This window comes from Grus americana, chromosome 10 (genome assembly GCF_028858705.1).
Source record: "Grus americana isolate bGruAme1 chromosome 10, bGruAme1.mat, whole genome shotgun sequence".
In the NCBI taxonomy this organism is placed as follows: Eukaryota; Metazoa; Chordata; class Aves; order Gruiformes; family Gruidae; genus Grus; species Grus americana.
The window spans coordinates 20987806-21014068 of NC_072861.1; the positions used below are offsets into that span (position 1 = coordinate 20987806).

A 26263-nucleotide genomic window follows, 5' to 3' on the forward strand; every position below is an offset into this window, starting at 1 on the left:
TCAAGATGTTTTGTGGCCGTGAATGAATTCCACCTTGTAGTGCCGCCAGGAGAGACAGTGGAGCTTCTCACCCTGCAGAATGAAGGTAAAGGCACAGAGCTCCAAACCCATTCTCCTGCAGCAGATGATACTTTTATTTTGAATTGGTGCAGTAGTGACATTTCGAAGCAAACATTAGATAACCTGAACATTAGATGACTAGATGAAGTGCTCCTAAAAACAGCAAACCAAAAAAAAAAAAAGCCAATTCTGAGAATTTGTCCTTTGGTGACTTTACTAACCCTTAGCAGGGATAGGAATGAACCCCCAAATCCTGCTTTCTTTGAGCGATATGACAGTCAAAGAACTATTATTCCTAGCCCATAAGTGCAAATAGTACAGATCGCTGTTAAATCCACCATATTGTTGATTTAAATGAGAAATGAGAATCTGAAATATTTTTGAGATGTTCTGGGGGAAAAGACAAAGCCACCTGGAGCAGAGACTGTAAGAGGGTATACTGGAGAAGAGCTGAGAGGTAGGAAGAGGGCAAGAGGTGGGGAGGCAATGCAAGTGGGAGTACTAGCTCCCATTCATGGGTAAGGATGTGACATGCATGCAACGCAAACCAATCCAAACTCTCCTTCCCCTCAGAACTACACAGCAGGGTCGTATCCAGAAATTAGAATATTTGAAAGCCGGTTACTGGCTTTGCCTTACCCCTTATTGAAACATTTAATTCCCTCTTGGTCTCTAAATGGGTTTCAGATGCTTGGTGAATTTTTTAATGATATTCATGTTTTTCCCTCCCACCCAAAAAAACTCAAGTAGTTTTGGAGGAAAATTATTTTTTCCTTCCAGAGAAATCCACCTTGCACAGAAAGAAATCCTTCTTAAAGGAGAAATGCTAATCAGTTTTCGACGCAAGTTATCTAACACAACACCACACACTGGGATATTTATCACTGAAATTGATAAAACACTCGAAGATCTCCAAAAGTCCAACAGATATGCAAGCCAGCATGACTAACTGAGCCAGGATCTGCACAAACAAAACTGCAAGTTCCTTTGCTATTTCATTCGCGACAAGAAATCAGTTTTGAAATACTGGCAAAATACTCTGGGTTTGTTTAGACCACATCACCATGACAGCAAAGCGCTGCCCGGTTCTTCATGTATTGTGTGTCTTGCAAGTAACAGTGGTGAAGGGAAAATGAAGCTCAAAAGAAAAAACATAGCTAGATGTCATATGGAAGATCACAGGAGATATAGATTTGAACCTACGTTCTCCGGTGCCAGTCTCCAGAACGTGGATAACCTTCCTGTCCAAGCGACCAAGCCTCTGCTCAGCTCTTTCTCTGGAGCGATGCTGAATTTTCAGCAGCATGGGTTGAATTTCCTGAAGGAGGCAAATAAATTCCACTTGTTTTCGACTGCCAAGAACTAATGAACTTCTGAAAGGTCATCAGTTCAAACAATAGTTACGTATTTGAGTGACAGGATTGCTCTCAGCTTAGCCACACTTCAGCCTTTCTATCCAGGCGGGTTCAAAACCACCCTTCTCCAAGGGTGGAATCAGGGCCTCATGGGAACCGCTGGTTAGAAATTTCCTGGCAAAACGTTTCCAGGGCAAAACGACAACCCAAAATTGTTAACAGAGGACTACAGATGTGGAAAAGTGTCCTGGTTTAAATAAAACAACATACAAAAAAAGCTTTGAAAAGTTGACATTTCAAAAGGGGACAGTTTTGCTCTGCAGCTTGAAAACACAATTTCAACACTCTAGTTAATTTAGAATTTTTTTAGGTAATTTACCCTAAGAGTTTTTAAAAGGCTGAAATTACATATCTTGATGGGGCTCATGTGATTGCTTCCTGTCTGCTTACAGAAGCTTTAAACATTTTTCATTTTTTTCCTTGATCTGATAAGGGAAGAGAATTCAAACCCTTGGGAAGGCTGAGAAGATGGAAAGCTCTTTTAGTCCATCTCTAGACAGACAGAATAGGATTCCTGTGCATTTCAGGCCTCAAAATGGGGCACAGGGATCCAGCCTGGCTCCTCTGCTCCTCCAAGGAGCATTGTTTCATTCTCAGATGATCCACTCAGGCCGTGGGCTGCAGTTCGTTTTGGCTCAAGACAACAGTAGCTGCGCAGGTACAGGATTAGGTTTTTTTTAAATGAGTCTGTCATTGCCCAGAGAGAAAGTGCCACTTCCTCAGACAATCACCGTAAACTTACAGATGCCAAAAGGAGTCCCTAGAACTTCATCAAGGAGTCTGGTCTCATTCCTGTGATGTTTGCATTCAAGAGTGTCACGTTCTTCTGGTAAGCCCCTCATTTGGAATTAAATTATTTTCAGCACTAAACACAAGAGGTGTAAATTCAGGGGCTTGCAGCCAAAGTCACCATTCCTATAGAAAAGAAAGAGCACAGGCTGTTCTTTACTAGCAAACAGCAGAGGCCAACAGAGTTTAATAATTATTATTTTTTTCCGGAGCAGCTAGGTGCTCGCCTGAGTTACTGTGGCTGTAACTCATCTGTGTTACAAGCCATCTCCAGCAAGAAGGCACTGGAGCAGGAGGTAATTGAGGGTTGGCTCCCAGAGGGAATTTTCCCTTAAAAGGATAACTACATTGTCATGATGAAACCAGCTTGCTTCCACTGCCCGCAGAGCTTTTTGCAAACACGGCTGCCAGAGCTGGGGGCGGTGGCGGGTATTAACAGCAGACAGCAAAGAGCAGCAGGGCAGTGGCTGCTCCTTAAATGCTACAGGAACTCTGGCCTCTCTCAGCCATGCTCTCCCGTGAAGGGCAGCATGACATGCAGGCAGCCCCAGAAGGTCACTTCAGCGCTATGTAACAAGATGCCAATTCCTACCATCCTCTCAAGGTAAAAAGAAACCTAAGTGAGGGATTGCAGCTGAAAAAACCAGCCTCACAACAAGCGCTTGCACTCAAAATCAGCAATATTTTTAGAGAGGGGCAGGCAGGATGCCAGCTGAAAGCATACCAAGGCCACACAGGAATTTTTCCAATTAAATATTTTTCCACCAGAAAATAACTGAACCCCCAGCTTTTCATTTGAGAGTCCACGGAACAACTCTGATCAAAGCTCTTCAGGTGAGATCAAATCAAATTATGAGAGAGCAGAACCTTAGAGTGGCCTCTTGCCCAGCAGCAGACAGTGCTGAGAAGGAAGAGCCAGGTTTGAGACCAAGCTCCTCTCTGCAAGACTTAGACCAGTGACTCGAGCCTCAGCTTCCCATAACCCAGAGGAAACTGCCTTAACTCTGACACAACCCCTGTCCCAGGTCCGAGATGCCTCCTTGTCCTCTGGACAGCCCACCCACCTGGAGCTTTGCACTGTGCTCTCCTGTGCAGTTCAGGGAGGGCTGCACTGTGGTTTTTACATGGAATGAGGCAAAAATGAGAAGGACTGCATTTGGCCCAGCTGTAGTGGCGGGCACTGGTTCCCACCTCACAGCTAAAGCCTCCCTGTGCAGATCTTGGGTGAGGTTTTCAAATCTGACTCATGCTCGTGTGGTCTCTAACACAGAATAACCCACCCATCACGGTGAAAGAGAAGGAACCAGGACCCAGTGTTTCCCTGTACCCTCACAAGCAGACAAAATACGTGCAAATAAGCAACAGGTCTCCAGTGAGCAGAGACTCCTGAGCTGGCCGTGCAACAAAGGCTTACGCAAAGTACACCACCATCCTTTTCTCTGAGGACTAGCAGCCTGCAGAACCCCATGCAGCTGTAGTCCTTATATTATGTAGCCCTCATACTACAGTGAGGAGCCAAGGCATGGGACAGAAGCCCAGAGAGCTGGTGAGACAGATTTCTGGTCACCAATAAGCCATCGTTGCTGGAAGCAGGATCTCCTAGCACTGAGCACCTTTAAGAGACCACTAGCAACTCCCTCCGGACACAGAGGACAGCTCAGGAGCTGCAGTAACCCTGTAACCATCCCCAGCTCTGCCTGGTGGTTGCTCCATCTGGTCCCAGCCCGTTGCTACCCCTGTGAAGTGTCTGCTTGAAATAGTCCCATTTTGGGAACTCCACAAGCAGCCATGGAGATTCACACACTTCCTCTTAGCTTGAGGGGTAGAAGACTTTACTTACTAATCAGTCTTTCTCTGCAGAGAGTATTAAAAGCTTCAGCAGGATAAGCGTGTTAGTGCCAATAAACAGAAACTCACCCAGAGATTAACAGCCGAAAGTTGGACAATTACAGGTGTCTACAGGCACAGACTGGTTGCCATTTGGCTTTCCCTTTCTATGAGTAACAGCATGAAAATGAGTCAGGCTGTATAGATGAGTCACAGCAACTGTACATAAACTTCCTTTCCAGACCAGGAGAACCCGGGCAGGTTGAGGAAGAGCTCTGTATATTCTTCTGCCCAAGATAAAAACAGTGTGGTGCATCCATGGAGCTGTGCAGGTTCTGCTCCGGGGCCTGGGATCTGCAAGCCCATCCCAAAGGAAGACCCTGTAGTGGAAACATAAACATGACAACATCTGCCTTCTGTTTCCTGTGCTCTGTGCAGATGATCGCTCTCTACAGATAACCCTGTCCTTCTCGAAGAGAGAGCTGGGGTTTGTGCTTTTTAAACGTCTGCTGAGACCAACTACAATTTGAATCAGCTCATTCTGTATCTATTGTCAGACCACATGCATCACCACATCTCAGCATCATCCACTAGACATTCAAGCAATGAGATTACACACCTGCCCGGGGTTGTTTGTTCCCTCATCCCTCTTTCTCCAAGCACATGGCACTGAAGCCAGAAGCAGGACAGGCAACAAGCTTTTTGTATTCACATGTGCTCTCTTCACGAACAGAGCGGAGCTGATGCCCAGCTGAGTTCCCCCACCTCCACGCCACTGATGTCATTATTTTCCACGTTGCTTGTTGTGCCCAGAAGTGAGGAAGCCCCAGGAACGCAGCAGCCTGTGTGGGAGCTGTTTCTGCACTGATCAGCAGCAAGTCTAGCAGCTGACTTTAAAGGAAAGTCTGGTGGGCTGCAATAAAATAAAAGTCACCAGGCTGCGATTTGACATCAGCAGAGCTCCTTGTAAAGCACATGACTCCGGCTGCTGTCCCAGCCCCCTCCCCCTGCCTCCAATTCCAAGACCGTGAAATTACTCATTAGGCTTGGAACAAAACTCTTTTCGGTGCACTTGCATGTGGCTGGAGACAGAGACAGATGTTTCGGGCTCTGGAAGAAAATTGCTGAGAGAGAGAAATGAAACGCTTCCAAAGCTGCACTGCTGCCTCCCAACAGTGTGCTTTCCTGCTCCTGTTGCACTCCGTGGTTTACTGTGGGGTCAGAGAAGAAGGGACCGATGGCATCACAGCTTAGCGACCCTTTGCTTCCACTTTGCTTTTATTAAATGCTCAAACACAAGATATTTTTTTTGTTTCACTTCAGATTTTGCATTGAGTCCTACAGCATGACATAAGGGCAGCTCAGGGCTGTGCCTCTGGCAGTAGGTTTCAGCACTTTTATGGTTTACGGTTAAAAAATCCTACATTTCATCTGCACTTTTGTCCTGAAAAAGCCAGGGAAGAGATTGCTGTTAGGAGCCAGGCAGTCCTCAGAGGCCTGGGAAGCAGAGGATCCTCCTTCTTTTTACACATGCAGAAAAGTGAGAATAAAAACATTGCCTGCAGGCACGTCAGCAAGGGGATTAGTATTTTGTGTCCGATTATTGCTTGGTTTATATGATGCAGCCGTTCCCTCCTCCCTAATTAACCTCACAGCTCAGCTAACCATCGCATTTGAACCACGCTCCATCACACCATTTCTCTTCTCAAATTCAAGAAAGCTTTTCTGCCCTTTAGGTCTTTCCCTGCCACACTTGCTTTCCTTCACATAGTAGATGTTTTAAGAGCATACTAGTTTTATATTCCTGGTTTTGAAAGACCAGACTCCACTCTTCCAGTTCAAAGCAAGGCCAGGATGACCACTGTGACCTGATCATCACTGTCAGAGGTTGTCATACCAGTGATCTCCCAGCTACTGGTCAAACCTGGGACTCGTGCATTAAGAGAGTTTGAACACAATGGACTCACATAGACCTGTCCTTCAGCAAAGCATCATAGATATAACAAATTTCCCCCACACACACAGTATTTTTCTAAGATATCAGGTACAAATGATGCTCAGCAGGTATTTTTTTGTTTCTCATGTATTCCTGCAGGATAGATGTCAGCCTGGTTCTCCACAGCTGGAAGGAGAATATACTGAGTTGGAAGACGTAGTGAACTGGTGTCGGTAAGCTCTATGTGAAGGTCAGGGATCAACAGGAGTGACCTGATCGTCAGGAACAACCCCAGCCAGAGTGCTAATTGAGTGTAAGCTTCACTTTCAAAGCTACATAGAAGCTTAAGCCCATTTATCTTTTCAAGGGATTTAAAGGCCTATTGGCTTTGGGAAGTGAGAGTGACAGGAGAGAGAAGTTCAAAGTCACCAGTTGAAACTTCCAGTTGCTGTTGACACGGATTGAACTATCTGTGTCAAACCCATGCAGCAGCATCTTGCCGGGCAAGACTCACTCACCCATCCTCTCTGACATTTCATGGCTTCCGTGAGACTTTTCCCTTACAAACAAACAAACAAACCCTTCAATTTCTCTAATGTGATTTCCTCCCAATCCCATAATACCGGATTATTCCTAAGCCTAGACAGAGAACATAATTTTGTGATACAGGCTGCTTCCTGAGCTAGGAGCAACAGCTCTGCTGAAATATCTCATTCTGCGTTGTCTGAAACACTACACAGGATGAGCAGAGTCTGGGAAGACAGGAAAAACAGAATTACAGGCTTGTGAAATGGACACTGACAAAAACCTGAAGTGTCGAGCTCACTCAGATGCCATCTGTGTTTAATCCAGTCATCAGACAGTCTCTCTTTAACTAAATATTTGACTACAGAATTGGGCCTGAATTATTATTGGCAAAGCTTCCAAGCTCCATAGGTCCCTCTAACAAGCTGTTCCTCTGTGGAAGCCTTGCAGGGAGATGAATACAGCCTTTGAGGAAAGTGCTGGATCCCTTCTCAGGCTTCCAGAGTGGGTTTGTGGAGTCCTGTTAGGGAAAGCTGCGTATGTTGACTGACTGGGCTGATGTTTGTGTGCATTGCTGGGATGTTCCCAGAGGAGTTTAGGCTCCGCAGCATGTCACAGCAACAGAGTTATCAAAGAAAGCACCAAAAATAACCTAGTCTACAGGACAACTAAACGCCTGGCCCAGACAAAAAACAAATAAGATGGAGCCACACATGAAGCCATGTAGCCACAGTTCTAATGTGTATTCCATTCTAATGGGACATACCTGGAAGCACAGTTTGCAAGCCAGGTTGCAGCGCTGGTACAGTTAGTCCCTTTCATACCCACAGCAGGGACATAAAGCAGCACAACCATACAATTTCTTATGGCATTAATGGCAGCTGTGTACCACAGCACCCAAAGGATCTGTGCTGCCACGTGGAGCCCATGGTTGCTATCTCAGCACATTGTGCTGACACCCGGTTGTGTAAAAACAGTCCATCAGCACTGAAAGAGGAACGTGGTCATCCCCTCTCCCATGCAATATTCAATTTCCTGGCAGCATATGCCAGAAAAGACAATCCTCCAGGGCTGGAGGCTGTTCCCCAAGCCAAGCTCCCCCACTGTGGGCAGCTCCAGGGAAGCAGAGGCTTGGCTTCCTGGACTACAGGCAGCTGCAGGCAGGAGGAGTCACCTTCCAGTTTTGCTTCCAAAGGAAGATTATAAATTAAAGTCCAATTTGCTAAACCTTTAGGTAAGCAACTGTTTCTGCATAAACACATACTGGTTTGTGGGCTGTATTACATGGCTAGCTACAAATCTGAGTGACTTTAAAATCACAGTGTATACAACTAAACCAGAGAGCAAACAGAGGCACATTTTAAAATGGCATGGATTTAAGCAGCCTAGCTCATGATTTTTGAAAGCTGGAGATTGAAAATAATGATTATCCTAAACTAACACATAAAAATTGTGCATGTGCGGTAAGAGCACAAAATGCTATGCCAGAGAGCTTCACTTCTAAGTGAAAAAGAGCACATAGCTGGCTTAGCTAAAATTATTCTTCAAGTGAAAGAAAGTCGAAGACTTTAACACCTTTCTGAAGATGGGGTCAATATCAGGAATATATTGCAAAAAGAGCTTAAATTATCACCTTCCCCTGTCATTCGTTATGCTACAACATTAGTGGAAAAATCCAAAACCTCTTTTAGGTCTGTTAGCTAATAAATGGATCGCTAGGCAAGTGTTCAGTGTCATTAATAAATTCTTGCGGCATTCTTTACTTAGTATCAGCAGAAAGTCTTCGTCCCTTCCATCCCTGAACACATACCTATTTAATAAGGCCAGAAGGAACTGCCTACATTGCTTTTTTTTTTTTTCTGCCTGCTGGAAACGCCCAAGCCCACAAACAGATGCGAACTTTTGGTGCATCTTCTAAGGTCAGCATGAAGCAGCAGACGAGCCGTAGGTGATCAGCCCTGGCTGATTCAAGCTCTGTAAGAGGTGCAGACAATGACATTAACAGTGGTAGGTTAAGTCCAGACTGCTTTCCATCCAAAGATCTCTTACAGCGTAACAAAAGACTAGCGAGAGCCAGAGGTCCCACCCAAGGCTGGGATGCACTGTACGTTGGTACAAGCAGGGATTATTCTCTGCCCTATTCAGGGCTGTTTCCCCAGCCCCCAGGCACCAGGGTACCCAGTGGGAAGGGCTCAGCCCTTCTCAGTCATTCCTGCTGGCGCCATTCCAATTTGTCTAAAGACACTTAAATATTCATCAAGAGAGAGCAAGACACTGTCTCGCCGGGTGCACAGACTGCTCTCCAGGGAGATGGGACACCTGGCTTCTCCACTCCCTGTTCCATCAAATCATTAATTATTTAAAATAACAGGAAAGAGGAAGATACACTCTCCACACCAGACATGTTTGGAGCCTGCTGTTTACGGTACTCTCTGGGGTCTTGTGGAGACCAGGGTTTGCATCTCCCCTCCGGCAGAAGCAAGGATCAAATCTAGCTTTCCCCCTTCCTCGGGGAGGATGCTCTACCCGCTGAGCTATCATACAAAAGAAGGGCTTCCCCTTTATACAGACAGACCTTATGTTTGCTTTTCCTACTGGAGAGGGTTGTGTTTTTTTTTTTTAATTCGATTTGAATAAAAAGAAAACACAAATCCAAAGCTCTGAGACCAGCAGCTAGCCATAGACCACACCCCCCCCGCCCCCACACACACACAAAATCTGTGTTTGCTCAAGAGCTTAGGGTCTACCTCCCCATCTCATGACTGGGCCGGCCAAGCCCTGCTCATGGTCCCCACTGCAGCACAGCGCTTGGCTACAGAGACCCTTGGCAGTGGGCTTCCATGAGGTGGAGACTGCTGGCTCAGCCCTGCTGCTCGCTGCCCTGAAGATCCCTCTGGTGTAGCTGTGCCCACAGAGGGACGTTTCCAAAGTAGCAGAGGGTCTCCGCATGCATCTCCGCATCCCCCCGGCACACTGCCTGCCTCCCTGCATCTCCTACCACATGGCGCACGCCCCGCGCTCTCTCGCAGGAGCAGCACAGACCTGCACAAGGGTCCCCGAGACAGGGGGGACCCCAAAACTGTCCTGAGCCCAAAGAACAACCCCAACACCACCCTGGAGTTCATTGCTCGCTGCAGCAAACCGTGGCAGGTGAACAGCACTGGCACCCTCGTGTGGTCGCCGGGATCAGCGTGTGCTCGCAGGCAAAAGCAGCGGTGCGGCCGGGCTGGAGGGCAGGGGAGGCTCCTCCAGGGACTCCTGCTGAGGGGGAGAGAGGGGCTCATGACAAGGACCAAGTCTGTAGGCCAGCATGGTTCAGGGAGGGAATACAAATCTGAAGGCATCTCTCCTATTCTGACAGTGGGGTGCATTAATTAATTCCTGGGGTGCATGAATAAGACCGTGGCCAGCAGGTTGAGGGAGGTTATCCTCCCAGACTACTCTGCCCTGGTTGAGGCCACATCTGGAGTGCTGTGTCCAGTTCTGGGCTCCCCAGTTCAAGACAGACAGGGAACTACTGGAGAGAGTCCAGCAGAGGGCTAGAAGGATGATGAGGGGACTGGAGCATCACTTGTATGAGGAAAGGCTGAGAGCTGGATCTCTTTAGTCTGGAGAAGAGAAGGCTGAGAGGGGATCTCATCAATACTTATAAATATCTAAAGTGCAGGTGTCAAGAGGATGGGGCTGGTCTCTTCTCTATGGTGCCCAGCAACAGGACAAGGAGCAATGGGCACAAACTGGAACTCAGGAAGTTCCATCTCAATGTGAGGAAAAACTTCTTCACTTTGATGGTGACAGAGCACTAGAACATGCTGCCCAGAGAGGTTGTGGAGTCTCCTTCTCTGGAGAGATTCAAAACCCGCCTGGAAATGATCCTATGCAACCTGCTCTGGGTGATCCTGCTTTAGCAGGGGGGTTGGACTAGATGATCTCCAGAGGTCCCTTCCAACCCCTACCATTCTGTGATTCTGTGAGACCAGCAGCAAAAAAAAAACCACCTTTCTGCAGTCTGCTCCCCTTTGCTGTCTTGGCCACTGGGAAGCCATATGCAGAAGAAATCAAAGTCCCGCCTACCATGATTTAAGCTCATGCCTCCCAGTCCTGCCCATCTTGAGTTTACAGAACAAGTTATTCCTTTCTCCTCACACCACCTTCCTACGCATTTGAAGGCCAACAAACAGCATTTACTCAATCAACCCAACGTGTCACCCCATATATGTGGCAAGGCTGAGTGCAAGCAAACACAGGAAGGGCGGGAAAATGCAAGGAGTAGGGAACACTCGTGTGCTATGCTTACCCAGACAAATGAGATACTGGGAGAAAGCTGTGGGGCCAGACACACGCCAGAGTCCTTGCACAGGCTGAACTGAAATGGCTGTGGCTGAAAGATGGCCCTCATGTAGCTCTGGGAAAGATTTGCTGCCAGGAGAGCCACTACCTGGTCCTTTGTGAAAAGGCAGCATCATCTCTCCAGCCTGGAGACGGACAACACTGGGAGGACCAAGCACCCAGTTTTGTAATTTTTTTTGGCTGTTTTGGACTTTTTTTTCCTGTCTACCTCAGACCTCCCCAAAACACATCTGATTCTCCAACCTCAGCTCTCCCCAAAACACATCTGATTCTCCAACCTCAGCTAGCCACTGCCTGGTTCTTTCCTCCTCATACTATCAAAATGGAAAAGAAAATGAAACAAAACCAGACCCAGGTGCTGAAACAGGAGAACTGAGTAAAACTGAAGTGCACTTTTAACGCCCTCCTGCACCCGCTGCTGTGCCCTGGCTGTCTGGTAGATGAGAGCACCTCGTCCCCCGGAAACACCAAACCCTGAACCTTATTTTTAGGAAAAAACCCTTGACAACCCACCCCGTATTTCCTGCAGAATATAAATCCCTCTCCTCCCAAATAGTTTTGGAAATAGAATTAACACCCCCTCCCCACTGCCTTGCAGTAGCAGCACTTAGCAGAGCCACACTGAGGTAAAGGGTGACACCGGCCTAGGTAACAGCCGTGCGGCCCCCTGACCGAAATGGCGGTAGCTGGATTTTCCCCCCTCAAGTCATTCCAAACCGGCCTGAAAACACCGTGTCTGTCAGAAAGAGGATTTATTTTATTTTATTTTCCTTTAAATAACCGTTAAAGACGCGCTCTGCAGCGGCGAAGCGGTAACAGCCCACCCGTGCAGGCGGCGGGGCCGCGCCTGTTAGCCCGCCCTGAGGCGGCGGGGCTGCGCCTGTCAGCCCGCCCTGAAGCGGTGGCGGAGCCGGCGGGCCGCGACATGGGGGACGACCTGGCGTCGGAGAGTGACACCCGTGAGTGGGGGCGAGGCGGGGGCTGCCCCAGCGGGGCCGGGGCACCGCGCCGTGAGGGGGATTTGCGTGGCGGGAGAGGGCGGGCGCGGCCCCGGCTTCCCCCGGGCCCAGGGGGACTCTGGGGTAGGGCCGTGATGCTTTAAAGAATAACAAGACGTATGAAAAACCATTCAGAAAGAAATTAGGTGTATAACCTACGCGGGAATCGAGACTGCTTTTGCCCCAAAGCATCCTGTACCCCTAAGATGCTGCAAATAACGCCAGTGCCACCCACTATGGCGTTTTGGTCCCTTTTATCAACCAGTCCCCGGCCGTACTGGGTTGTCTTTGTATCCTGCAGCCTCAGGTAGAGCCCATCAGACAGTTTTAGTGCATTTCTTTGCCTGCCTTTCATCTCCTTTGCTGCTTTTTAAAATCTCTTGCATAATAAACTGCCTGTGAGTTGGTGCATTGCACTGAGGGTAAATCACTTAAATTGTTTTCCACACTGTTTGGGATAACTGAACTCATATTCAATACCATAAGGTGTGAAATACCCTGGAACCTGAGCTCAAAATAGAAGGAAAAACTGCTGAATATCTACTGAAATGCTGCTGTTGGATGGGTGCATGCTATGATGAGGAGCGTGTTTACATTTACTGGGCTGGCTTCGCCAGTGTGAACACGAAGTACGGAACTCAGACCGTCAAGTGGTTTCCCATGTGTTGCTGAGAATAAATAAACTGCAGCTTCTACAGCCTCAGCGAGGTTTGTTACTGCATCTTCCAAGGCAGAGGAAAGAATAAACAAGTCAAGGGACTGTTTGGCGCCTCCTGACAATAATGCTTTGTGCTATCATAAAATGTAAGAACACATTTCTGTCACCTGGAGGGTAGGGGCAGCAACATTTGCTTAACTGAAACATAGGGTTTACTCCACTGAACAGAGATAAGCATTTGCAAGGAGATAGTGTGTGTATAGCCATTGGTGTTAATTAACATAAACTCCACAGGTTTTTCCCAAGTTCTGATATTTCCTATGCAGTGTGGAAGTGCAGTCCCATTAACACGCCTGACCAGATGATGACAGAGTCTCAGAGTCTCAGTATACAGTATAGAAAATCCTGTTCCTGCAGAAATCAGTGTCCAAATTCTCCTGCCTTCAGTGAAGCAGCAGGTCCAACACTCATGAATGACCCTGTCTGATATTAAGATTTGTGTTATTCGTGTTTTTCTTGAGCTAAAGGTTTTTGTTTGAAGGTAAGAGGAACAGAAATTGGAGGACGAGGTTATACCTCTGCTGCCATAAGAGTCCACAGCAGGGGTGCCTTTCTGCTTTGCCCTCCAGAGAGAAATGGGGTAGTGCTATTTAGACAGCAAGTCTCCTGTTTATGTTCTCAGTGTGGTGGAACGGGAACAATAGTATGTTTTGATTCCTCTTGTATGGCATGTGCTTAGTATCTAGTCAATATGTTGATACAAACTGAAGTTGCATTGAGCCCCTGCTACCCTCAAACTACAGCCTGAGATCTGCAGAAACAGAAGAGAGCAGAGCCTCTGAGCCAGCTCTCCAGTGGGATGTGACAGGCTGAACTCAAACACTTCTCTAAAGACTTCCCCTAAAGCACCACAACAGAGACTGAATCCAACAAAGACTGACACCAGCCTTGCCAAAAACCTTCAGAGCCTCCCTGTCAGGCTGTGGCAGGCTCAGAGTAACAGCCTTGCTCTCGTTTCTTGGCAGGAAGGTTTGTTCGATCAAGGAGAAGATTGCTGGGGCAAGGCCCAGCACGAAGACTAAACATTCTTAAATTGTGCCTAACTGTGCAGGACAAATACTACCGGTTGTGGTAAATTATGTGCAGAACTGCCACACTCTGTTAAGAGATGCAACACTAATCACAGGCCAGGCTAGCACTTTTGTGCTGCTTGGCTGATTCAGGTTGCCCGGAGGGGCACAGCAGGACCATGTGTAAAGGCCTCCTTGTAGAGCAGCGGAATCTAAGTGGAGGGATGGAGGAAAGGGTCTGTGTCATCTGCCTGAGTCGTCATACCGGCTCCAGGCCTTGGAGGATGCCCAGAGGACATGGACCTAATGGATCAAAAGGTTTTGCAGCTGGAGCAAGCCCATGCAGAAAAAGACACTGAATTAGAAGAGAAGCTGGTAGGACTGGAAGACCACTGATGTAGCACAGGGGTGCTCAGGGAAGGGAAGATAGTGGGATAGGATGAATCCAGCAAACATGCCAACATCTGTAGGGCTGGTATTCTTGCTGGAAGAATCTTTTTGCCGTCATCCTTCCTTGAAGCCGCCGTGGGCCAGTGAGATGAAGGGGAGGTTTGTTTGGGCATGCTGCTCCGTGCTCCTTGCCAGCAGTGTTTTAATGCCCACTCTTCTGTCTCTGCTGCAGTGCTTCATTCAGAAAAGGAGTTCCATGATGCGGCGAAACATAATGACACAGCCAGGATGGAGGAGCTCATCAGGAGAGGGGTTGACGTCAAAGCCAAAAACCATGTAAGTCCTGGGGTTTTCCACCTCTAAGCTGCAGGAAGTGCTGAGGGTGTGTTTCAGAACTGCAGGTCCTTAATGCTGTTCTTCTCATTAGGTGTTCAATTGGTCAAAGCTTTAAAATACACAGTCCAGTGCTAAATAGGGCCTGTGGCAACTGAGCAGTTTCACAACACACTGCAACCCACAGCACTGTCATTCTGGCCAGACTGGAAAGTTGAAAGTGCTAAGGGAGGGTGATAATTTATGGTTCCCCTCGTAACCTGTGTGCCAGATACACATGGCTGCAATGAAAGGCTTTGATTTTGCTATCTCTGTACGCAAAGGCTGTGGCACTAACTCAGTTCCTGGTGCAGGTCTCCCTTGTTGACCAGTAGGTACCTGAAAATATGGGATTGCTCCCATCCCTACTGTTTCAATCTCTCCGTCATGGTCAGCGGTGTTTCTCATTCCGGTGCTGTTATTATAGTCCAGAACTGCAGTTTCTGAGTAGAAGGTGACTAGCACTGGTCTGCCTGACAAGAGAGCAAAGAGGCAGAGGGCTATGTCCAAAGAAAACCCTGCACAATGAGAATTTCTGTCTGCACGGATGGTAAAGGAGGTTTTGGCCTTCAGGAAGGCTGGTGGATACACATGCACTCTGCGTACAGCAGCCTTCCCTCTCTCCTTCCTTCCCTTCCAGACAGACCGGACTGCCCTGCACTGGGCTGCGGGAGCAGGGAATATGGATGCTGTGCGACTGCTCCTGGATCATGGTGTCCCAGTGGATGACGAAGACAGTGTACAAAAGCAACTCTCCCTTGCATGTCCCGCAAATGTGTTCTGTGTTGGGGGAGCGCCAGGGACTGGGTGCTGGGCCAGCAGTTACAGACTTCACCTTAGTCCTGGGTGGGTGGCACAAGGCATTGCAGTGCTTGGGAAGCTGTGGCCTCCCTGCTGAGGCAGGTGCAGTGCCTTTCTAGAGCAATCTGTGTTTTCAGATGTGTCTGTGCTCTGTCTTTTGGCCTTTTCCTTGCATGCACAGTGACCGGGAAATAGGCTGGTAGAATCTGTCGGGTTTTCTGTATAGCATGGGGCTGCTTGGCTTCTGTTCATGTTGTTGGGGCTTGTGGGAAGCCAGTGACAGCCAGCTGTAACAACCCCATGATAACCAGGCTAATACGCAGCACTGACTAGGAAGTGGCAGTCAAGAGGCAAGTCTGTGCTCAGCTGCTGGGGCCATCATGGCAGGAATAATAGTAATTGGAGAAAGTGGGGCTAAAAAAAACCCAGAGAGAAATAAAAAATATTTGGGAAACTTCCTGAAGGTAGAGGGACAGCTTGCCTCCAGGGTGGGGATGGTGGTGGCTGCAGTTTAGCTGTAAGTATCTCTGTTCTCTTCTGCCCAGTTTGGAATGAACGCACTTCTTCTGTCTGCCTGGTTTGGCCACCTCCGTGTCCTGCAGATCCTCGTCAATGCTGGGGCCAAGATTAACTGTGTCGATAGGGTGAGAGAGTCTCCCTGCGTGGGTCCATCATGTGGCTCCAGACAGTGACAGAGGTTGAGAGAGAGAGGCTTATCTGTAAGCTGTGTGACAGCATCTGCTATGGGGACTGCCATCTTCACTTCTGCCTTGTTCCTAAAACAGGTGTAATGGTTGGAGCTATAGACATGTACGTGGCTTTCTCAGTTCACACTTGTACCATGCTGAGGTGGAAGGTGTTACAGAAATAGGAAATGGGTTTAGTGAATCAGCAGTCTGTGTTGACTTGGTTGGGAAAAGAAGCATTAATACTTCAGTCATTACTTGCTGTCTGCAGCACAAGCTGGTTTAGCCCTAGAGGTGCAGGGAGGCATGGAATGGGTCTTTGCTAACAGAAACGGGTTGTTAAAGGAGACTGTCCCTCAGTCTTGGACTTGTTAAATGAGTGATCCTTCATCTCCTCTCCAGAATGGTAGGAACCTGCTCCACTGTGCGGCTCTGAGGGGACACATCCAGGTGATAGAGTTCATCATGGAGGACCTGGAGGACATGTGTGTGGATAAGACAGACAAGGTAGGAAGGCTCTTCACCGCTTTGTTTCACAAGGTCTGATCTTGCTTTGCTGAGCTTAGCAGAAATGTTGCCCTTTGTCTTAGGAAGAGATTCAGAGTCAGATGCTACTCCCAGAGTACCAAGGGTATCTCATACAGGGTCTGGCTCTCCTGCAGAGGATGGCTTAGGGATGATGGGGATTCTGGCTCTGGTCAGGCTTCGGCAGCCAGGGCTTCCCAATGTAGCCTTTTGCAGAATAAATTCAGGCATTTCAGTGTGCTCCTCTCTTGCAGCGGATGCTCCAGGTTATGTTGTAGGTAAGCAATAACCAAAGGTGGCCCTCTCCCAGCGTATTCCAGCATTAGCTGATCTGTTCCTGAAGACAGCGTAGGAGCACACAGGAGCTGACACATACTCTTTTCCACTCCCTGGCCTTCATGGTTCCTAGAGCGATCCCCGTTCTGATGCTTGGGATTTAAATGAGGCAACAAGAGATCTGCCTTTCCCCCTTTCCCCAAAAGGGGTTCTGGCTTACTCAATAACTGGGGTATCAGATATTAATTCAATTTTTTATCCTTAGTTGCTTTTAGTAAACTACTTATTATCCTCTATTTATATGAAATAAACACTGAAAAAAATCTATTTTCCAGTGTTTGGTGAGACCAAAGCGCTTGGAGTTGTTAGCCCCAATGGATAGTTCTGTTCACCTTGTTTTGTTAGGGTCATCCCAAATGTAAAGAAGAATAAAAGTTAACAGCAGAATAAAAGGTAACTATTTTTGAAGTGTGGCACTTTTTTCCACTGCGGACTGGGTTATCGCCCAAGGCATTATTGTATTGCTTGCAGCAGATGATCTAATCTTGTGCTTTCTGAGCCTTTCTCAGACTGTATTTCTGTTTCCTTTCAAAGATGGACAGGACAGCGTTTCACCTGGCTGCAGAGTATGGGCAGCTGGAGGTGGTGGAGTTCCTAATTCGGCTGGGTTGTTCTCACAGTGCCAAAGACAAGGTATGGGCATGAAACCACACACAAGGGAGGTAAAATCCAAGGATTAGAGGATATGAAAGTCAGGAAACACGATACCACACGAGGCTCATGCAGGCAAGTTGTCAGCACTTGTAACTATGGTTATGGTGTGTCAGGGCTTTTCCTCCCTACCCACTTGCAAGCCATTTGCACCTTGGCCCATGCTGGATTTCTCTTCAGGACTTTTCAGACAGGATATGGCGCGAGCCTGGTGGACTGTGCTCCAGTTTAAGGTAGCTGGGTTTCTTCACTCCCTGCTGCACCTATTAGAAGACTGTTTCAGACTCGTGCTGCTGATTACAATCTCCTTTTCAGTCATGCTGGATATACTTACTCTGTGCAAGGTTGTGGTGTATGAATGCTCAGTCCTGTGATAGACATATGTATAAAGTGATGTTTACTTTCAGGAAGAAAATGCAGCATTGCATTTAGCTGCTAAAAATGGACATCTCTCTGTGCTGCAGAAGATTATAGATGTTGGAGTGGATGTTGATGGAAAGAACTTAGTAAGTACATTTAAATGAAATAAAAACCACAACAGTTTTGCCCTTTCCCTCCCTATAAATACTCTCCTGCCACAGTCATCAGACTGAACAGTCAGTATTGACAGGAGAGGTTTAGAAGATAGCTGATTTTATCTAAAGGGTAACGTGTAAATGCAGGTCGCACTTGCAGAGTATCAGTGAAAGGCAACATCCTTCTTGGACCAATAGCCAGTTCTAAAGTGTTGCCTTTTCTTCCTGCTGTATCTGCTGACCTACCTTGTCACTCTATGTAATCTTCCTTTTTCTCTCTGACCCTTGTACATTCAAGTGCCTAAATGGTTATTGAGTGTGTTTTAAACTAAACTTCACGATCCTTTATAATATTGACTTAGTCACTGAACATACGGACCTTCTCTTTGATAGGCCTGCTTTGGAAAATTACGTGGCTGGAACATAGTTAATGATTTAGATAGCAAATATTGGCTTAGTAACACTGTCGTTTATTCCAGAGCTCACTCCCAATTAAGTTTATCAGCAATGTTTTTAGTCTTATTTGGTTACTGTCTTTGAAAAGTGTATTTGATTGTGATTAAGATCTGAAAGAAAAGGGAAACCACCTTCTGTGCTAACTCTGGTAGCGTTTGTCTTCCCCCAGATGAGCTGCCCTTTGTGCAAAGAGCAATAATAAAACCAGATTAAATCAGTTGGGAATTCTACTTGTTTCTGTTTTCTTGTAAAGAAATGGGTTGCAGCCCTCAGAAGGGAAAAACAGTGGTTGAGGGCCATGGGTTTCCAGTTCTGCCTATGGCTGGCTCTGGGCTACTCTAGGAAAATGATTTGTCTTTGTTGTGCATGTGAAATCCCTTTTTGTTTGCTAATGGGCTGAAGGGGAGAAAAGATGGTGAACATGACGTCTGTCTTGTGGCCCCTGGGCCAGCTGTTTCCAGTGGCATAAGGACAGAGCAGTACTCTGATATGTTGGCAGCAGATAATTGTGCCCTTTATTTTCCTAACAATCGATTGGAGATCCCTGGCCCTCAGAATTGGTATTTTAACATGTCATGGATTCAGAAGACAGGGTAGAGGCTTGCTCTTTCTGCTGCCTTGTCTTGGCCTTGTCTACAGAAACACTGCTTGTCTCCTTTTTTGCCTTGTCCAGGAGGGACTTACGGCTCTGCACCTGGCTGCTGAGGGGGGTCACAGTGACTGTGTGAAGCTGCTCTTGGAAGCAGGTGCCAACGTCAATGCCCAAACACAGGTGAGCTCTGTGGAGATGATGCCATTTCCAAACACTGTGTTGTGGATTTTTGCCCAGCTCTGTGGCCTCCCAAGGAGGGCACCCGTTACCGGGTGAGGCCGTTGGAGCCCAGCACTTCAGAAATAGCACGGGGAGGCCAGAGGAAAGCATGTACTTTGAACAGAGAGGCAGGTGAAGCCACCCTGGGACCAGTTTGGCCATGGAGAGAATCTCTATGGATTTGTCAGTATAGGGGCATGGGGCTTTTGCAGGATGGAAGCAGGGAGATCTCTGTGGACAGTCTGTAAGAACTGCAGCTTCTGAGAAGAAACCCTGACTAATACCCATCTCTTCTGATGTACCTCTCAGAAGAAGATGAATTGCCTTCATTATGCAGCACTACATGGCTATGAGGAGATAGCCAGGATCCTCATGGATGCAGGAATCCGCACAGATGCTGTTAATCATGTAAGTCCCGCTCGATGCTCTCATCACTTACAAAAAGGCAAAACCACTTTGTGGAGCTGTTAAAGAGCACAAAGCAGCTCTGCAAGGACCAGTGCTGCTGTGGGGTCTGTGCTTATGGGGCAGTATCCCCAGTCCGCCCCCAGTCCAGGCTGGCAACTGTTTTAGAATAAGACATGTCGGGCACAGCATGGTCCTTTCGGTGCCATGAGCTCAGCTCTTCCTAAGCGCAGGGTCTTCTTTCCACAGCAAAACGCATCAGTGACACACATTGCAGTACTGCAGAACTTCCCAGCCATGGTGAAGCTCTTCATTGATGCCGAGTGTGACCTTGACATTCCAGATAATGTAAGACTGCAGCTCCTGTTCTTTGTCTTTGAAATGTGAACCCATTCCATGGGGGATATGATCACCTTGGGGACGAGATTAAAGAGGAGTGCTTTAAAACGGGGAAAACCTGGAAGCGCAACTTAGGAACTGTGAAAGATTCTAAGTGTTGCAGTGAGGTAATCGCTTGATGGCATTTGACATGTGGGCTGTGCCATGTCCCTGGGACTGGTGCACAGAGATGTTGCGGAGGGAAGCAGGGGGGAGAAATTTCAGGCTTGAAGATATTCTGCAAAACGTTTCGGGGGCTGAGAATGGGAGGCAAGCCTGGAGGTAGCTGGTTGTCTCGCCAAATTGTAATTTTGTGAATGAGGGGCTTTGGTAACAAATGTGTAACTTCTTTGCAATGTTTTGGTTAATGGTCATTCTTGTAGTGATGTTCTGTCTGATGACACCATCAAATTACCACATTTTGTGTTTGATTTTAGTTGTTTCCATTAAATAGTCCCAAGGTGCATATGGCTTACAGTGCATAAACACTAACCCAGCCCTGTGTCCCAGGAGCAAAGAACTGGCACGGGTCCTTTCCTCCCTTGGCCAAACTATCTGCCTGCAGACATTTTTTAAATAACAAACAGGAAATAATATAGTCCTATAAGTGACCCTAGAGAGCTTTATAGAACTAAATAGGTTCCTTCTTTAGACTGAAATGTTGTCAAGGAGGCTTCCTAGTGCTGATGCTGGGACAGAGACAGACCAGTTTTGCTCAGCCAGAGGAGCCCACCTCCAGTTTGAGGTAGGAGGGTGTTTGGCCCTCAAGTTTCAAAAGGGATAGGGGGGAAAGGAACAGAGCTGACAGTGTTCTTACAGTGCTTCCTCCTGCTATTGTCCTTCCAACCTCACACTTGTCCCTCTGAAATTTAGTCCTTTCACTCTCCTGCAGAGGCAGCAGACCTCACTCCACATCGCTGCGGAGCATGGCAGGCAGGACATTGCTGAGATGATTCTCATTGCAGGAGTTAATCTGAAGCTAACAGACAAGGTAAATGTCTTCATGGGTTGAATAGATTCTGGGGGGCTATGGAGGGAAAATATGGATGGTCTTTGCTATTGTTTTTCATCATTTTCAAGGAAGGCTAGTAATAATATTAAAATCTGGATATTTCCAGGGATAAGGCCTTGAACCACTGCTGAGTAGGTAATTTTGATGTGTTTTCCAGGAAGGAGGTGACTGGTTCTTAGGAAGGTAGAAAACAGTTCACACACAATGAGCAAACTTTTTCTTCTCAAAGTTGTTCTAGTTCCTTCTACTTCTACTTGTGCTATCATGCACATTAATATCAAAGATCTTCTCGAATAATGATAAATAATATACCTCAAGAATTACAGCATACATATTTTAATAGGTTAAAAGTATCTGGTTGGTATAGATCTGGCACCAGTGTCCAGGGCTTTTGTCCTCTAATTAAATTAAAAAAAAGGAATTATGGAGGAGTCAGGGAAGTTGCATGCAGCCTGAAAGCATGGTATGTGCTTGGAAAACACTGAAGGGGCTTGGGCAGAGATTTACAGCAGTGTCTGCACTCGCAGTGGGTTAAAGCACATACAGACTTGAAGCCACCTGGCTGAAGCAGCCTTCAGCTGCAGCGCATGTTTGCCACCTTCCAGCCGTGCGTGGAACCACAGTGAGGCTCAGCGCAGGGAACGCATTCACACTTCTCTGTGTGAAATTGGGATTCTGCTCATATCTGAGGCTAGAACCATTCTCACTGGCATGCCTGATGGCTGGGCTGCCTCGCTTTCCTTCATGCAACTTTCAAATCTTGCTCCTTTTTGCCCTACGCTTTTAGATATAAATACAAACCCCCCTCCGCTGAATCCCAAATCATGTTCATGTAAGGAGCGTAATTACATTTTCATAGTCCCATCAGCCTATGCTCCTCCTAGGACACGTTTTCTAATCATGCATATGTGGAGTGTATAAAATTAATGAGGTTGTATAAATCACTTCAGTTTCACGTGTCAGCAAACCCACTGTGCAAAAGGCTATAAAGTGCCTTGGATTGTGCTGAGCTGGTCCATTAACAGCTGCGCCCGTGTTGCTGGGAGCCTGGAAGCGCCCTGTCATCCACAGGAGGCTTTCCCAGCCACTCCTGCCAAACGGGCAGATCCCCTCTGCCAACAGAGGACTTGCTGCAGAGCCTGGAAAATGACTCCCCGTGCCCTGCACGCAGCCCCTCAAAGCTGGCTCACATCCCAGGTGTTTACAGGCAGAGAACAGGGGTCCTTCATCCCGGCTGGTGCGCTGCTCAGTGGGCCGTGCTGCCTGCTGCTGCAGACTGCCGGGTGGGCACGGATGTTGGACCTCCGGAACGTGCAAGGTCTTTTCCAGCTGATTTTTCCTCTTCTAATTTCAGCAAGGGAAAACATCTCTGGATGTTGCCGCCCGAGGCAATCACATCAACTTGGTGGACATGATTATCAAAGCCGATCGGTTTTACAAATGGGAAAAGGTGAGCAGCTTACACCACCCTCCCCTGCACTTTCCAGGGCAGATGTAGCTTTATCCTTTCCATTAAGACTCTACACGACCAACTGTCAAAAGGAAAGAAACGCAGGCCATCCTGTGGCAGCCTGACCTCTGCTTTCATCACCTTACTTAAGAAAAACAAAAGTCCTCACCATCTACTTAAGTCTTTCCTTATTTAAAAAAGCCTTTGTTGTTAGAAGCCCCAGGCTGCACTGAAGGTAACAAGGATTCTCAAAGATTCTTTGGCAGCTGTTCCCAAAGCCCTGTAGAAGTGACGGGTAGTATTAGTTCCTTTTCCCAGGAGGAGAAACTGAAGCACTCAGCAGGAAAATCCTTGGCCTGCGGTCACCAAATGGGACCTGGGGAGTTTTTCAGCAGTGGAAGGCAGACACCTCTTGCTCTTGTTGGCGTCATACAACCCACTTCCAGATGCTCAGCCCCAGTCCCCCGTCTGAAACCCTCCCTGCCCCAAGCCAGCCTGAGCAGGGAGCATGCTGAAAGTACAGCCAAACACCACATCCCTTGCGTCCTCGTAAGACTCTGGGCATCCTCCCCTACCAGGAAAGACAGTTGTTATACCAGGGAAGGAACAGGAAGGCAAGGAGGGCATATGCCTGTGGCTTGGGCACAGCTTCAGGACTAACGCTGTGCGTATCAGGCCCTTGCATGGGCTTCCTGCGGAGCCCTGGGAAAGTCATTCAGCCTCTTTGCAGTCTGGCGTGTAAAGGAGGTGAGCACGTGCCCATGTGGCGGGGGAGCAAGGAGATTTAATTAAGTGATTCTGCATACAAGCCCCAGATAAAAGGCACTGTAGAAATGCAAATTGGGATCTGCATAGGCTTCTGCAGCAAAGCTGCTATTAACTGTGTTTGTTAATGTGTATGATTAGAACAGAGTGAAACAAGAGAATAAAGAGAATTAAAAAAAAAAAGTGCTGTACCAGAATGAACTCACAGTGACCCGCAGAGCTGGGGACGTGGGAGACTGCGGAACAACAGGTACATCTGCAGCGTCCCAACTGAAACTCCTCTTTGGGTTTTACAGGACAATCTGAACAGTGACTCTGACTCCTGGGTGGCAAAGCACTTGACCTTTAAGCAAGATCACAGGCTGGAAACACAGCACATTCGCTCGGTAACGTGGAGACTGGCCACCAAGTACCTCAGGCCTGGTGAATGGAAGAAGCTGGCCCATTACTGGAAATTCACTGATGCCCACATTAGGGCCATTGAGCAACAATGGACAGGTATGAAACACTGCTCAGATATCTTCCTTCCCTTACTTGGACTGTGTTTCTAGGAGATAAGTCTGCAGCAACAGCAAAGCATGAAGAAAACCAGCTGTCTTATTTGAAACAACCTAAAGATTAGGTTAAAAATGCTGGTTTTAACAAACGTGGAGTTGTCCCACATCCTGAACTTTGTCTAGGAGTAAAGCACACAAGCATGGGGGTTAATAGCGAGTTCTTGCTACAATTCTTGTTCTATAGGATGGAAGAAACTTGCTGGTTTTATTTTTTTCTTTTAAGGAGCTGAACCAAGGCGGCAGTAAATTTAGAATTTGCAAGGGGCTAAGCTATGCTCTGAAGGCAGAAATTCTGTGTTGCCATGAAAAGTTTTCTGACCCAGCCAAGCTCATTCCTGGCCAATTCCATTAAATTGAATATTAATCTAGCAATCACAGCACAACTAGGTACAGCTGAACTGTACTTTAGAGCATCTTAGGAAAACCCAAAGAGGAGGGAGAGGTGTCCAAACCCTCCACTTCAGAAAGGCGCTCTGGTCAGGGCCATGCATGGTAAGTGCAGGATTTCATTTGTGGTTTGACCTTGCCAGGCACTAAAAGCTACAGAGAGCACGGCCACAGAATGCTGCTTATCTGGCTCCACGGCGCAATCATAGCAGGAGAAAATCCAATCAAGGGATTGTACGAAGGCCTCGTGGGCATCGGAAGAAGAGATCTAGCAGGTAATACTTTTGTCTTCCTTCAAATAACGCGCACCAAGCACTACCCAAATTCTGTTGTTACACAACACACGCAGAGGAGAACTTGTGCAAAGCCAATTCACATGAGCTGGAAGGTGCCCTGCCCCCTCGCTACCATTACACGTCATTTTTCTCATCATTTTAATAAATGAAAACATCCTGCCAGAGCTTCGTACTTTCTGTGCAGCAGAATGTTCTCTTTTCTTTTACAGAAAGCATTCGGAAAAAAGCAAACGCAGACTCTGCTTCTCCCCGGAAGTGTACAGTAATGTAACACGGGGCAGGCACCAGCAGTTCCTTCAGCTGATGCTTCCGCAGCTTGTCTTGGAGGTGCAGGCAAAACTCCTGCCCTGCCACTGAGCAGAAGGCAGCTGCAACTCAAGGGCTTCTTGTCAGAAACAGCTGGCATCACTGCCACTTCCTTCGTGCTCTGAAACAACAAAGGTATCAGCAAATGCTAACGGTCTAAAACGCCTCTTTGTGCAGAAGGGAGATTTTTATCAGCTATTGCATACGGTCTGGGTACTGTAATAGTTCAGCAAGTGAGTCTCACTTACACTGTGGAGTAGCAGGAAATACTACACTGTTTTACTGTAACTTGTTTACATCATGTTTTTGTATATACATTTTTAATTGTCAATTTTTTAAGTTACTGAGGGGAAAGCCTTTGATTTCAGAAATGTTCTTTACATACCTTTTTGGGGGTGTCCATCACTGATGTCTTAGATGTGTTCATAAGTGCCCACCCTAAAACAGAAGGTAAGAAGAAAAGTCAAGGCTACCGCTTAGTCCCTTTGGAACCTTAAGGGTTGTGATTGTTAATGTTTCCACTCTTCACAAAAAGTTTCAGAGAAGAATATTAACATGTACTGTTTATAAATATACATTAACATCCATGTACTGTTTATAAATCAAATAGGTAACTTCTGTAATCCCTATTACAGAATTGAATAGGGTTACAGCTTGAAAAGTGTAAGGTAAGAATGGCCATTGGTGATCTACACAGCCTCTGAGGACAGTTTTCTTAAATACCAATTTGTCATGTAATACATTGTATTTATTTTTATAGCATTTCAAGGGGAAAATAATGTCTGTATTTCAATAAATTCAGATTTTACCCTTAAATTTGCAAGTTATGTCTTAGTCATTCTATATTAAAAAAATACTACTTAACTCTTACTTAGAGCTAAACCAGCACAACCTTATAATTAAAGCTTGAGGCAAATTCAAGCAGAAGGTGCTGGTTTTCTTAATTTCCAGAGGCAGCTGTAGAGGCAAACCAGGACTGGAGTAGGCTACACAGCTGGTCTCTTGTAGTCAGAACAAGACTGCTGAAGTTGAAGTTTTATTGAAAATCATTTTTAAACAGCAAGAAAGTTAAAAATTCAAACGCTTTATTTCAAATAGAAACAAACTAACTTACAACACACGAAGCAAATAAGTGATGGCAACAGTGGCACTTAAACATCTTTTAAATCAAATATTCAACAAAAATATATGTCAGCTTATAAGTACACAATCTGCATGTGGCAATATATACAGCTGAGTGAAAAATATAAAAAAGAAATACTGTTCTGCTTAAGAACATGATAGTGAAGACTTTGGTAGCAAAAATGTCTTTGTTTTTAAAACTGTAGTCTTCAAAGATGCTTCCTTGAATTCAAAGACTAAAAATGAAACAGATCTATCCCATTACACTGCTGGAGGTGGCTGTCCGCGGGTAGTTCACTGACTATTGATCCTGTTGGAATCGCACAGTGATAATCGGCTAACGCAAGAAAAAAGGCATAGTGGGAACAGTTGATTGTACACAGGAAGACCACCAAACCGATTCCTCATTTTCAC

The 26263-nt window shown here is 46.8% G+C and overlaps 2 protein-coding genes across 10 annotated transcripts in view; one reads left to right on the forward strand and one right to left on the reverse strand.

Annotated features, from left to right (window-relative positions):
- On the forward strand, positions 1–25543 carry ANKDD1A (ankyrin repeat and death domain containing 1A). Of its 9 annotated transcripts, XM_054836416.1 has the most exons (17): positions 8–85; positions 446–517; positions 6187–6340; positions 14251–14354; positions 15031–15129; positions 15737–15835; positions 16280–16384; positions 17273–17371; positions 17797–17895; positions 19034–19132; positions 19481–19579; positions 19826–19924; positions 20847–20945; positions 22321–22416; positions 23478–23679; positions 24269–24400; positions 24631–25543. In XM_054836416.1, exons 4-17 carry the CDS (start codon positions 14307–14309, stop codon positions 24690–24692), a joined length of 1437 nt encoding a protein of 478 aa, XP_054692391.1. In that variant the 5' UTR covers positions 8–85; positions 446–517; positions 6187–6340; positions 14251–14306; the 3' UTR covers positions 24693–25543. The 9 variants fall into 9 exon arrangements, with proteins under 9 accessions (XP_054692393.1, XP_054692391.1, XP_054692397.1 ...); XM_054836418.1 differs by lacking the exon at positions 446–517 and having other exon boundaries at positions 1–85; XM_054836422.1 differs by lacking the exons at positions 8–85; positions 446–517; positions 6187–6340 and adding an exon at positions 11776–11861 and having other exon boundaries at positions 15031–15165.
- The window catches only part of SPG21 (SPG21 abhydrolase domain containing, maspardin), a 15057-nt gene continuing 11977 nt past the window's right edge, over positions 23184–26263 (reverse strand). The window contains exons 10-11 of the mRNA XM_054836424.1: positions 25113–25165; positions 23184–24848 (exon numbers count right to left, since the gene is read on the reverse strand). Coding sequence (XP_054692399.1) covers positions 25141–25165 — 25 coding nt within the window. The 3' untranslated portion in view covers positions 23184–24848; positions 25113–25140. The remainder of the gene's footprint in view (positions 24849–25112; positions 25166–26263) is intronic.